The sequence below is a fragment of the Parasteatoda tepidariorum genome, chromosome 9 (genome assembly GCF_982258835.1).
Source record: "Parasteatoda tepidariorum strain Cologne lab strain chromosome 9, Ptep-v5.0, whole genome shotgun sequence".
In the NCBI taxonomy this organism is placed as follows: domain Eukaryota; kingdom Metazoa; phylum Arthropoda; class Arachnida; order Araneae; family Theridiidae; genus Parasteatoda; species Parasteatoda tepidariorum.
The window spans coordinates 4,985,307-4,998,689 of NC_141763.1; the positions used below are offsets into that span (position 1 = coordinate 4,985,307).

The 13,383-nt window shown below is 30.6% G+C and overlaps 1 protein-coding gene across 3 annotated transcripts in view; it reads right to left on the reverse strand.

The window, feature by feature from the left end:
- The window catches only part of spn-E (tudor domain containing 9 protein spindle E), a 124,792-nt gene that overhangs the window by 81,365 nt on the left and 30,044 nt on the right, over positions 1–13,383 (reverse strand). For all 3 annotated transcript variants that reach the window (XM_087150694.1, XM_087150692.1, XM_087150693.1), the window contains exons 7-11: positions 12,503–12,583; positions 8,044–8,205; positions 7,012–7,115; positions 4,640–4,698; positions 3,738–3,801 (exon numbers count right to left, since the gene is read on the reverse strand). In XM_087150694.1, coding sequence (XP_087006820.1) covers positions 3,738–3,801; positions 4,640–4,698; positions 7,012–7,115; positions 8,044–8,205; positions 12,503–12,583 — 470 coding nt within the window. The remainder of the gene's footprint in view (positions 1–3,737; positions 3,802–4,639; positions 4,699–7,011; positions 7,116–8,043; positions 8,206–12,502; positions 12,584–13,383) is intronic.

Here is a 13,383-nt window from a genome sequence, read left to right on the forward strand (position 1 = left end):
ACGAGGACTGACACTGCACACCCTCGGTCCCTACGCAGACAGATCCAAGGGGTCACCCAACCGCACATTGACCGCAACCAGTGATGCTTGACTTCGGTGATCTGTCGGGAACCGTGTCTTAATGATCAGACCACTGCGGGACAAGGACGCTTGACAATCTTTTCATAAATTGTATTTAAAACAAAAATTAAGAATAAATAACATTGCATTCTTATTAAAACAAATATATCCTCGTGCAAAGAGTGTGAGTTGTTTTATTTTTTTCTACAAATAGTGATCGATTATCATGAAAAGACCAATAATTTGAATAGTTTATCACCAGGAAAACTTAAAAAGTCAACTGAAATCAATTAAAAGTATTCCATGTTGAAATGAAGTTTTTAGGTACTCAACTCTCTAAATCATATTGTTTCTAAATAAGCTTGACCACCACCAACTCTGCTTAGTGTTTATAATTAGTTAAATAAAGTAATAATTTGAAAGAGTTTAGAATTACACATTGGACAGCAACTTTTAAATTGGTTACGTCTGATGTGCATTTAAAGATGCTTTAATAACTGGCTTTAATAGCTTGATGAAATAATTCATACCTTTTGAATTTTTTTTAAAATTTAATTATTTAGGTTCTTGCAAAACTATGGTTTTGAAAACTATTGAGGATTGCAACTGGTTAGCAGCTCAATTTTATGTGCATTGCTTTATTTTATGAACAAAAGCCGGAAATTGAGAACCTCTTGCAAAAAGCTGCACATGATAGTGCGAGAATAATTCCTACTGAATCCAGCTCAGTATATGCACATGCTGGCCCCACAAGAATTTCATCAGACACGTAAAATGATAGGAGCTTCCGTACCCTATGGAACGACGGTAAGCCGAAATGCATTGTGTTTGAATGATTTGTGAAAACGTTGAATCCACACTTTTGCATAATACAAGATCAGGGCTGCCACTGGATGAAAACAAGAAAAGTAGTTGCTTTAGTTGCATCATATATGAAAAAAAAAAGTCTCCTAAATAGTCTCCAAGATATATAAAATCATTGCTAACATCAAATCCTCCTCAAACATAATTTTAATTATTTGTGCTGTAATAGTATAAAATTCAAATAATATGCAGTTAGATACTCACATTTATAAAAAATGTACATTTATTTGTGGATTTCCCAACAATATATAGATAGAAGAATGCCTAGAGAACTGCAGTAGAATTTTTAAACATTTTAAAAATATCTATTTTTAGTTTCACTCTTTATGAGGCATAAAGCTTCAGATATCATATAAGGAACAATAGTTGTAATTAAAGAAAAAACATTTGAAAAAAAAAAAAAGCTTGGGATTAAAATTTTAGGCATTATAAAAAAATGAAGTAGAAATGACAATTACTTTCATACATAAATTTTCTTTTAACCTTACTATAAAATAAAAATTTATGTGTAGCATATTCATATAATAAACAAAATCTGCATTCTAAAAGTGCTTAAATAATTTTAAACAATAATATAAAAGGAAAATTATTATATAGGTACAATTATGATTGCAAAAGCACGCTTTTGTAAGTAGCGAAAATCGACATGGTAACGGGAAAAAAAATCTCATTTTTGAAAAGGGGAAATAAAGCACTTTTAAAAAACACCCAATGAAAAAAAGCACCTTTAAGGGCTTTTAAATAACGAAAATCGAATATAAGCACCTTTTAAAAACGGTACGCACCATGAAAAACTTTCTGCAAAAAGTCTAACGTTCTGCGACTATGTCGCTGTGATTCTGGCTCTAGATTATTAATATTATCTAGAGTTTAACTTGGGTATCAACATTTTGATGAAACAATAATCGAAATCAGAAGTAAAAACGCGTGTAAGCTGTGCGGTTTTTTTTTTATCCTCCACTCCAGTCAAACATGAATTGGCAAGCAGACACAGATTCAAAAAGAATTCATGTTCTACCATGTTCTGTTCCTCACACCCCCTTTCAAAATGAATGAATTGAAAAAAAGGTGCAGTTGCAATACTTGACCTTGAGTCTTTATTCCGTTTTTTTGGCTGTCACTATGCTTTTGAAAAGAGGAATAGCAGAAATGAGAGAATTCTAAAAAAATAAGAAAATACAAAATAACCAGGAAAAAAGAAAAAGTGCCGAAATAATAGAAAAACTAGGAGGTCTGCGGCCCCTGCAAATTTCAATATTCCAAATCGAACTGAACATCAAAACAAACTGATCCGAAATTTTTAATTAACTGCTGGCCCATTATTCTTTCACACTACATAAAAGCAGGGAGTTTTATTTTTATCTGCTACAGAACAGTTGAATTTGAAACTTGAATTTCCTTTCTGAGTTCTAATTTGAAGCTACTTAGTTTAGACATAAAAATAAAAAAGAAATATTGCAATTTAATTCATTTCAATTTTATTTTGTTTATTTTTCATAACTGACACATTTCCAAATTTAATGCTTATCAAAAACTCGAAATCACAACTCGACAAAACGAATATCACCATGTATACCTTTTTTTTCTATTCTAAAAAAATTAACTACACATTTTGTGTAATTAAAGACAATTTTTTTAATTTTGCTACTTCGTTCAAAATAAAAGAGGGGGAAAAAACGTAACCCTCAGAGATATTACATGCTTCTGAAGCAGGAGCATTCACATAGTGCAAATTCCATCAGTCTGATTGGTTAAACATGTCTGTCTCGCTTTTGACATCAAACAGTGAGGAAGAACAAAGTTAGGATAAAACAAAAGCGAGGCAAAAAAAGTGATGGAAGGGGAAACTCATGATTTTAGCAGCTAATTGGCTTAAAAAAGTTGCTGATTTTATGCAATTCATTGCAAATTAGTTGTTTTTACTCATATTTCTACTAAAATAGTCGCCATAGTAGCTATTGCTTTAAAATAGTCGTTTTAGTCGCCTTTTTAGTCTCCAATGGCAGCCCTGCAAGATTAAATATTTATACATAAATAAATAAAAAAACAATTAAACATGATTTATTAAGATATAGGATCCTGCTGAGATAGAAAATTTATGAAGAAAATTCATATTACTACAAATAAATTGTATCTTTAAAGCTCAGTCATTATTTTGTCTTAAATCCACAAGGAAACATAGGGTTGACACTGATATACGTAAAAAAAAAATTCCCTGAGCATATTACACACAATATATAAAGAGGAAAAATACACTCTTGTGAACTATATTGGAAAGAATAAAAATGCTAGTTTTAGTTGCTGGAAAAACTTGGAGAAATAAGAATAAGCTCAACATAAAACAAATAATGCTATAATAAATGAAATAATATAATATAGCTGAACTATCTTTAAATATCCCATAGATTGCAATTTGAGAGGTCTGCATTTTGTGAAATAAGAAATGAAATTTCTATAGATTGCACTTTAAAAGGTCTGCATTTTGTAAAATAAGAAATCAAATTTCCTGTTATTTTTCCAGTTTGCAAGGAAAAATTCTAAATTCCCCTGTTATTTTGAGTGATTTTTGAATTCCCAGTATTTTCCAGGTTTTCCCTGTGCAGTGGCAACCCTGTGGATACAAAATGATGCTAAAAAAATTCATTTATGTCATACAGTTAAATGAGACTTAAAGCTTTTTTTTTTTTTTTTTTAAATGTCAATTTTTTCAATAAATTATACTCTGTAGTAACTACTACAAGCCAAGTAGTAACTACTACCACTATGAACATATAATAAAGGGAAAAAATAAAAGTTAAAACTACAGAAATTACTTTAACTGAAGATCCAAATTATCCTTCTGTAACACGTTACACAATCTGCTTATTTCTTCGTAGCCTATGGAGAGAGAAAAAAAAACAATGATATCAGTTCAGTTTTGTCAAATTATATTAAAACAAAATATTTGCTTAAAATTATAAATGAGTCTTAAATAATCAAACAAGATGTATAAGTTATACTTTCACTCAATTAAAAGAAAAATGCACACGCGTTTGTAACTAGTGAACAGACATGCCTATATTTTTAATTTTATAACCGTCGTTGAACAGCCAACCTTTTATGGGGGGTTTACGGCACCTAACAAACATATCTAAACTTTTCAAATAAAATTTAGAAAATACGAGTAGAGAAAATAGAGTAACATTCATTTTTGCCAAGAGTAAAAAAAATCTCCTAATAGTTGCCTATTCCTGAAAATAGTTGCTTTTTTTGCCTTTAAAGTTTGCTTTCTTTTATTAACGTTCTGAAAAGTTACGTTAATTTTTGCGAAAAAACTTCACCAAGAGTAAAAAAAGTCTCCTTTTCCTGAAAATAGTTGCTTTTTTTAGCCTTTTCTGGCAAAAAAAAGTCGCCATAGTTGCCTAAGGCCGAAAATAGTAGCAAATAGTTGCATTTTAGAAGTCTGTGGCAACCCTGTAGTTTATTTAATGCAGCTTATGATTCTTATTAACTTGTTGTAACTGGTAAATGAAGGTAACACAGCGCAATGTTTTATTAACTTTTAGATTCCTTAATTATATTTTGTTTATTCCAAATCCAGATACAACAAAATCATGACAAATTTTGTTCACTACCGAAATTCATGACTTTCCAGGTGCCCTGTAAGCACCTTTAAGTACTTTGAAAAACATGTTTTTGTCTGTTGATCTTTTGGAGAAAAATAAGAAAAACTTACCCGGAAGAAAGACCAAAACAGCTCCTCTCTGCGGCGCATAAGTTTGGCTAAGCGGAACGCTAAAATAAAGTTAATTGCAATATTACCAGTAAATAATAATTGAAAAGCAATAAATTCTTTTAAAAATATATGTATTAAAGTTATTTGAATATCAATTCGTCGCACAGGGTGAATAAAAAAAGTTAAAAGAATCAATAAATCAGTATTGAGAAAACACTACCCAATTATGCTCTAAACCAAGAATGGGCAAACTACGACCTGCGGGCCAACTGTGGCCCGCCTTAAGGTTTTATCCGGCCCGCGGATAGAATTTGAACTTGCTGATCCGTGGCGAATCTAAACAATATACATCCATTTTCTTGTTTACTTTGTTTAAAGTTATTTTTCTTTCTTTTTTAGCTAAGTATTGCTGAACTTTTAACTTTCTCTATTTTTGTTCTACAAAACATCAATTGATGGAAATAGCCAGCACAGACAGCTTCAATTGGTAAAATGTTGAAAGCAGAAATTCGTTATAGAATAGCCACAGATTGGTGCCATCTGAAGCAGTTATTTCTGAATATACCAAAAATTGAGTTTTACAAATCATTACTGAAAGCTAGTTTCCCAAATATTTCATGGCTAGAAAATCAATGCCATGTTTGCTTCATTTTATTTATGTGAACAAATGTTTTCACCTAAGAAAAAATCATTTCAGAAGTAGAATAACAGGCAAACATTTACCCTTGTTCCTTAAAATAGGTACATCTCACTTGGAACCTCAATATAAGAAACTTTAAAAATGAAATCGCAATTTCATCATCTCAGTAAATATTTATATTAAAAATTGTATAGAGTATTTTTTTTCTTCTTAGATGCTTACTTAGCCCACCAAACTTTTTTTCTAACGATATTTTGCCCCCCGACCAAAAAAGTTTGCCCATCCCTGCTCTAAACTGAGAGGCATATAAAGACACAATTAAAGAGCTTGTTGAAAAAACCAGGTAAGTGACATTTTTAGAGGAATTAATGAATCAGAGAAGTGGTTACATCAATATGGGTATGTTTAATGTAACAGAACTGCTTTTGCCTTCACATTAATCTTAACATAACTAATCTACATTAGTTTTTAGCAGGCTTGCGTGATTTTTTTTAATTTCAAACTAGGCAGTGGTAAATAAAATAAAGCAAATAATTATTCGTCCCGTCTTTTTCTATAAATTGGTGATAAAATATTTCAGATACAGCTTTTTTTTTCGTTCTGAAAATGTCACTTGCCTGGTTCTTCCACTAAGTTTTTCAATTAATATAGCTAAAATGATTCAAATTTTTAAAAATTATTATTTGTTGCTTTCTCTGGTGGGTTTACGTTATTGAAGTTACTAAATACCAATTTCACACCTTAAATCTCTCACCCCTAACTGATCTGTGTAACAGACTTAAGTAATCAAGATTTATTAAACTACCAGCAAATCATACAAATACAAGCAAAGCCTAAATCTTACATAAAAATTTAAAAGTTCCCTAAAAAGAAAAATAATTAAATTTTTTATGAAATTCTGATTAGACCCAGACATAGGCCTCAGCAGGGCTCGAAAAAACTCAGAAATTTTACCCGTCCCCCAGGACCGCTTGCCCAACAATGTCCTCATTTGAAACTAACCCGTAGCTTCTAAATAAATAAAAATATAATTTTCTCCTATTTATTACAAACATATGTAAATTGTACAATTAATTAGCAGTTACTGGGATTACAAATACTAGGATAACATTATACAGTAATAAAAGACTAGGTTACCTAGTATTCTTTTATAAATTATTTCTTAAAAGAAATACTAGGTAACCTAATATTTCTTTTATGAAATAATTTAAATAACAAAGTTCAAGTCATCTGGAATGTCAATTTATCCGAGGGTACTGAGTTTTTTAAATGAATCAAATATGACGTTTGCCAGTTCCACAATCAAGCCAATGATTTACAGAGATTTCTGCACAGAAATCTGAAAGGTGTCTTCCATTTAGGTAGATGTTCTTAATTGCGTTTAACGCTTCTTGTTTAAAACCAGTACGTAATGCATTTTTTTGTAAGTTCATTGCTGAAAAGCCCCTTTCAACCGCTACAATACTCCCAGTCAGAGAAATATAGATTCCGCCATGCGCAGCATGTTGCTGTATTTCTAGATTAGAGGGTCATTTTAGAAGTGAGGCGGTAGACTCTTGTAAGATAACAAAAACTGAAAATGTAATACAGGGAATAAAAATTAAAGGGGAAAATGGCCGTCCGTACGATGGATTTTGACCGCGGGCGTTTTCAGAGCCCTAGGCCCCAGAAAAGATGAGAAAACAGGTTGCTGCGATTCAAATGGAAACAGAAATTGTAGGAAAAAACTTACTTTTGTTCAGCTTTTTCAATTTTATCAAAATAATACAACAACTGCAGCACTGTCTCATAAAGGCAGTTGTCAATCATTGGATTATTCATATCAAATTCTGGCACCTAATTAACATAAACCAAAAAAAATTAAAAACAAGAATAATAAAAATGTCTGCATCACACTGTGGGCCAGAAGACCATGATTTTTGGTCCAAAGTCAAAAATTAAATTTTCAACTAAAATATGTGTAGGCAGTTTTAATATTGCCCAAATTAAGTATTCATAATCATTCCAAACATTATAATTTACTCTTTGGACCGAAGAGAGGACAATGTGATGAAAAATATGTTAAAATTTTTTTTTTTAAATGTAACTTTTACATTTTTATTTCAGAAATATACATAGGAATTTTACCTTACTGTTACATTTTAATCAGAGTAATTAGTCTGAAATTATAGTACCATTTTTTAATGTGGTGGATTAGTTAATACTCTTGACAAACTTATAGTTTATATCTTATCATTTGACAATTTTACAATGTTTTAATGACTCTCGAAATTTTGTTTCAAAAAGTTCCCCGAGGTAATTAGCTAAACTTTTTTGTTGTTGTCCTCTTTAAAGTTTCTTCTTTCGAAAAAACCTGCCCCATTTAGCGCGTATTGCAAAGGTGGACTAAATATGCCAAAAAACAAAAACTATGTTTTTTCTCATGTTTTCGCTTTATTTTGTAATTCACATTATTTTGACTTACTACTTCGGAAATATAATTTGCATTTCATTTTTAATGTAAAATGACGAAAATTATTATATTTTCATTGCTGCATTTAATAATTTAAACGTACTACATATGTTTATATTTTTTTTTGCTCGCCCTATTTCAGTCACCATTTTGGTTTTTTTGGGGGTATTTTTAGTGTATTTCAAAACTTCAACTATTAATTCAATTTACCTGCACATAAAACCCCCCCAAATTTTGAAACAAATTTTATCGAAGGCCACGAAACCTTGGATGCTGGCCCACTGTGTATCATATAGATAGGATGAGAAATACCTTTGCCAATGATTTGAGTGTTTTAAGCTCATATAGATAATACTCGTTCACTAATTTAGACTTTCCTATAATGTCTATAACAGGAGCCGGACCACTTTTCTCGTACATGCTGAAATACTTTGCAAAGGCAGAGGAATCAAAGGTGGCTGACATCAATATAACCTGTAAACACAAAGCATCCATTAAATATGTGATTCTCAACCCTTGCAGGGTGCGTAGAAACAAAAAAATAAGCACCTTGTAAGTACTTTTTAAGCACTCAAAAAATATTTTTTATGCACTACAGGGTTCCCACTCAATTTCAGAAAAACAATTCCCTGGCTTTTCCAGGTATATCAGGTAAATTTTAATGAAAATCCATACCATATTTTATCTATACTACAAAATCTTTCATCAGAAAAACTTTGATTCTTTTATTTGTTATGCCAAGTATTAGATTTTCTGTATAAAATAAATTTCATTATATGAGGAAGGAACAGGGTATCTGCTACATTTTAGATTTTCAAATTCATGACTTTCCATGACAAATTCCAAACATTTTTCACGACTTTACGAAGTTACTATTTTCTCTGACAAAAGCACAATAGTAAATTTAAAAAAGCATCATAATAACATTAATTAGAATTATGGGTGTAACCAAAACTGTTATACTCTGCATCTTCAAATTTATAGATTTTTAATTTAAAAAACAGAGAAAATAGCAAATAACAGAGAAAATAACTAAAAAACAGAGAATTTAATAATTTTGAAGCAATAAAATAGCTCAAAAGTAATTTTGTTTCTTCCGCAGAATTATATTCTAAAGATACTTTTCTTGTTCAAGGGAAAGGAAAGAAATACTTCTGATTTTTCTGTTCTCATTTCAGAATGAAAATAATTCTGAAATCACTGGCTTGCTTCAGCTAGAATTTCAAATTGATAAAATAACAAAAATTCTGAAATCACAGAAGTTTAAAAGATAATTTGCTCTAGAAATGATGTCCCCCCATTTTTTGAAAGAACACAGTTTTTAAAGAACATGATAAAAACATTTTATATTTTAATAAAATATGACTACGAGTGGGGAGTTTGTTACAAATTCAGATATTCGGAACCCCAAGAAAATGAGGGAAGGGTAAATTTAAGTTTAATAATTAGATTTTTTGGCAACCTAAATTCATGACTTTTTTTAAAAAAATAGTTACGATCATGACAAATTTTGTTCAAAACCAAAATTCATGACTCTCCGCGATTTTTCATGACTTTCCAGGTGCGCGGATACTCTGAAGGAAGTTTGTCTAAAATGTGAAATTTTTACAATAAACAACTGTAATAGATGTTAGAATTATTTAACTCGAATCTCAATAACTGAGTACTGTTACTGACAATTTTAAGACTGGCTATTTTCCAGGTATAATATAGGAATTTTTCAGGTTTTTGTAAAAAAAATTGCAACTATTCCCTGATTTTTGGAGTTGAAATAAAATTCCCTCACAATTCCAGACTTGAGATATGGTGAAGTACACAACTTATATTAAAAATCTCAAAATATGATTATCAAAATTATGATATCGTGTAATAACGATTACAAGTAATTGATTACAGTAATCGAAAAATGTTATTAATTACATTTTTGCCCAATTCTGTTACATATATTAGGTCAAAAATTTAATTTTCGCATAGAATTTTCTTTCGATAAAACAATTTTAGAATTTTGCGCAAATCCGACTCTATTTAGTGAATAGGGCTGTCTATGGGCTGAGAAGATTTATTAAATCTGGGTTTCTTTCTAGGAAAACAAAGTTCTTAATCTACAAAACTCTTGTCCAGCCAGTATTGACATACGCCTCTGAAGCTTGCACAATGACAAAACTGGAGGAAAATTGTATCGCAATTTTTGAGAGAAAGATTTTGCGGGGTATACTTGGTGGTGTAAATGAAAACAATAACTGGAGAAGGAGATTTAACTTTGAACAGTACAAGATTTATAAACAACCTGATATTATTAAATACATAAAAATAAATAGAATGAATTGGATCGCCCACGTGATTCGAATGAGCGATGATAACACAATAAAAAAGATACTGCTTTTTAGACCCACTGGAAAAAGAAAGCGGGTGAGGCCACGGTTGTGATGGGCTGACTCAGTGGAGTCTGATTTTTTCGCAATTAATGAAAAAAATTGAAGATCAAAGATAAATCGGAAGTCGTCTAGGAGAAATCTTCAGAGGAAGGCATTGGCTCACATTGGGATGTCTGGCCAACTATGATGATGCAAATTCGCTTAAAAATTCTTGAGATATGGTGAAATACACAACTTATATCAAAAATCTCAAAATATGATTACCAAAATTACGATATCTCGTAATAATGATTACAAGTAATTGATCACTGTCATCAAAAAATGTTATTAATTACATTTTTGCCCAATTCTGTTGGATATATCTGTTAACTTTACTTGTTACGTTTCATAGTCTCTAACAGAGTTTGTGAGGTCTTTAAGAAACTGTCATGGTGGCAGCAAAACTAAGATAAATGCATTTCATAACATTTTATCTTCACAACAACATTCAATAATCAATTTCACAATAACAAAGTGTTAAAAGGGGTAAATTTGGGTCTGTTAACGGACCCTTCACACAATATATTTTCATAAAAATAGATGTTTATTCCGGTGATCAAAATAATGATAAAGACCAAATGTAACACAAAGGCCAATTCAAAAGACTCGCCACAAGAGGAATGAAGAAACTATAAAAACCATAGTGGCTGAGAGAGGCAAATCAGGGCAGAATGTATTTCTGAGTGCTATGGAGAAATGGCTAGGAACGTGTGTTATAAATCAGTATTCGTATGAAGAAAACAAGAATCCTGGTCATCGAGATGAGCTGATGCGACAGGAGAGGTAAGAATTTTGTCATTATAAAAATAATCAGAGTAAAATGCTTTTCCAGGCATTATGTAGGGGATGGAATGAATGTCCTTTACACGGGAATCAACAAAATGAATTAAATAAGATTCCAGGTATAAAAATGAGCTGAAGTAACTAGGGTGAAAATAATTTTAGCATTGACCAATTTATGTTAAATAGAGTAACAGCAATAGATGGTTTATCGAATTCTGGTTAATGGACTTATCTGCCGAGTTATTTCAGTCTAAAGTTCAAAGCACGTCTGGTTTATCCAATTTTCCCCAATCGAATCAAGACAAAACGGTTTACAAAAATAGCTCTAGCAAAACCGTATTTAAAATGTTCCGAATTTTTCAGGGGTCTGTCCAGACATTTTCTGAAAGGTCCTGTTTCTGTAAAATTGTGAAAAAATGACTCGTAATTTGTGATTATAAAATAAACGTAAAGTCACATTCTTTCAACCAGGGTCCTGCTTTTGCGAATTTGTGCAAATAGGGTTCATCATTACAAAAAACTTTTTCAAGGAGTTTTTAAATTGTAAAGACATACAAGATTATGCTCAACACTGCAAAATTAAAATAAATTGAATTTTAAAAAATAAACAGCAATTGCTGCTACTAAATTAGAGATGCAACATACAAATATTTGCTATTTAGCTTATACTGCTGAACGTAGATTATTCATTTTGGACGAATAATGGAAGAAGCGTCTGTGGAAGACAAAACTTAATTTGTTTACATCCATCTTTCTTGTCCCCCCCCCCCTGGGAAGGGTTTATTCGATTAAAAAAACAATAATGAAGATAAACAAATTTAGGAAGGGTCCAATTAAAAGAAAAATCATTTTGCGAAGGGTCTGTTTTTTCAGTTAAAATATTTTGTGAAGGGTCTGTTTTTATGAAAAGATATTTTGCGAAGGGTCCGTTAACGGACCCAAATTTCTTCTAACCAGATCCCTGTTTTTGTATACCTTATCATTCAATTTTTTTCAATCACTTATGAAATAAACTAATAAAGAATAATTCTTTACATGGATACTTAGTTTTGGACAAATAAATTTTATAGTGAGTTAAAGTTTTACTAGAAAATGTAAATTTAGCATTCCTGGTTGCACAAACAGGTGGAATTGAAAAACAATACAGAAATAAAAAGTACGGAAAATTACAGAAATACCAACACGAACAATCACTTCAAAACAATTTCAAAAATGAGCACTAAATCTATAAATCTTTTTTTCTGATTTCTTATTTATTCTAAGACCTTTTTTAGCATTTCTGATTTTCCAGGGTGCGTAGCCAAACATGGTAAATAAAAAAATCCCATTACGGAAAAGGGAAAATTATGCACTTTTTAAAAACACCCATGGAGAAAAGCACTTTTAAGGTCTTTCAAAAAACGAAAATTGAAAATAAGCACCTTTAAGCACTTTTTAAAAAAGCTAAGCACCGTTTTCCCACACAATTCTTGTTTTGTTTTTTTTCCTTAACCTGTGAAAAACCTGGTATATACAATAGATTCTATAAACATAATATTAAGAATAGTCTTCACGCAATTGAAGAAGAAACTTACTTTTACTCGGGGAGAATTCAACTTTAGAAATTTCTTCACTATCAGAAGAGCAAAATCAACTTCTTGGTCTCTTTCATGAACCTAGTGTTGCATAAAAAGTTCTTAGTTTAAATCAGAGCATTATAAAATGACATCATACAAGCAAATAAATAGAGCTTATGAAAACCAGCCACTAGAGTCATAAAAATTAATCAATTAATTTTTAGATAAATTTACCCCAAATCAATATTCTTGATGGTTTATGTTGATTTCAGTGCGACTCATTATGGTCATCATCATCCATCATTTTTCATTATGTGCTCATGGTGTTTGATATGCCAACAAACTTCCATAATTATATGATGGAAAATGCTACTTTAATACTATGATGGTTAACCAACATGAAAAGTTTGATTTTCATGAGCCAACAGTCCATGATGATCCATGTTGGTTTAATGGGAATTCTTGTTGGTTCACGGGAATATACCATCAGTTCTGAATAAAAAATAAACTGAGCATTTTAGAACGAAAAAAGTTTTCAGTTCAAATCAGATTTCAAATTTCCCTGATTTTTCCAGGTTCGCCAGACAAAAATCTTAAAATCTCCAGGTTTTTGTTTATTTTTTCTTATAAAGTGTAGGATGTGTACAAGAAAAGTGTCTATAATATAAAATATTTCATTCAAAATATTATTTTTTAACATATCGTCATGAAAAAAATAATTTATTTTGACAATTTGGCAAGATTTTTTATTTATTTTTTAATGCTTTGGTACAAAATTTTGAATTAAAAATCATATATTGACCAATAAAAGAGTAAAATTAAATATTAATATATAGTTGGTTCTTAAAAAAAAACTTTCTTTTTAAAATTAAAATATGTTATAAAAGGTTAAAATGAAA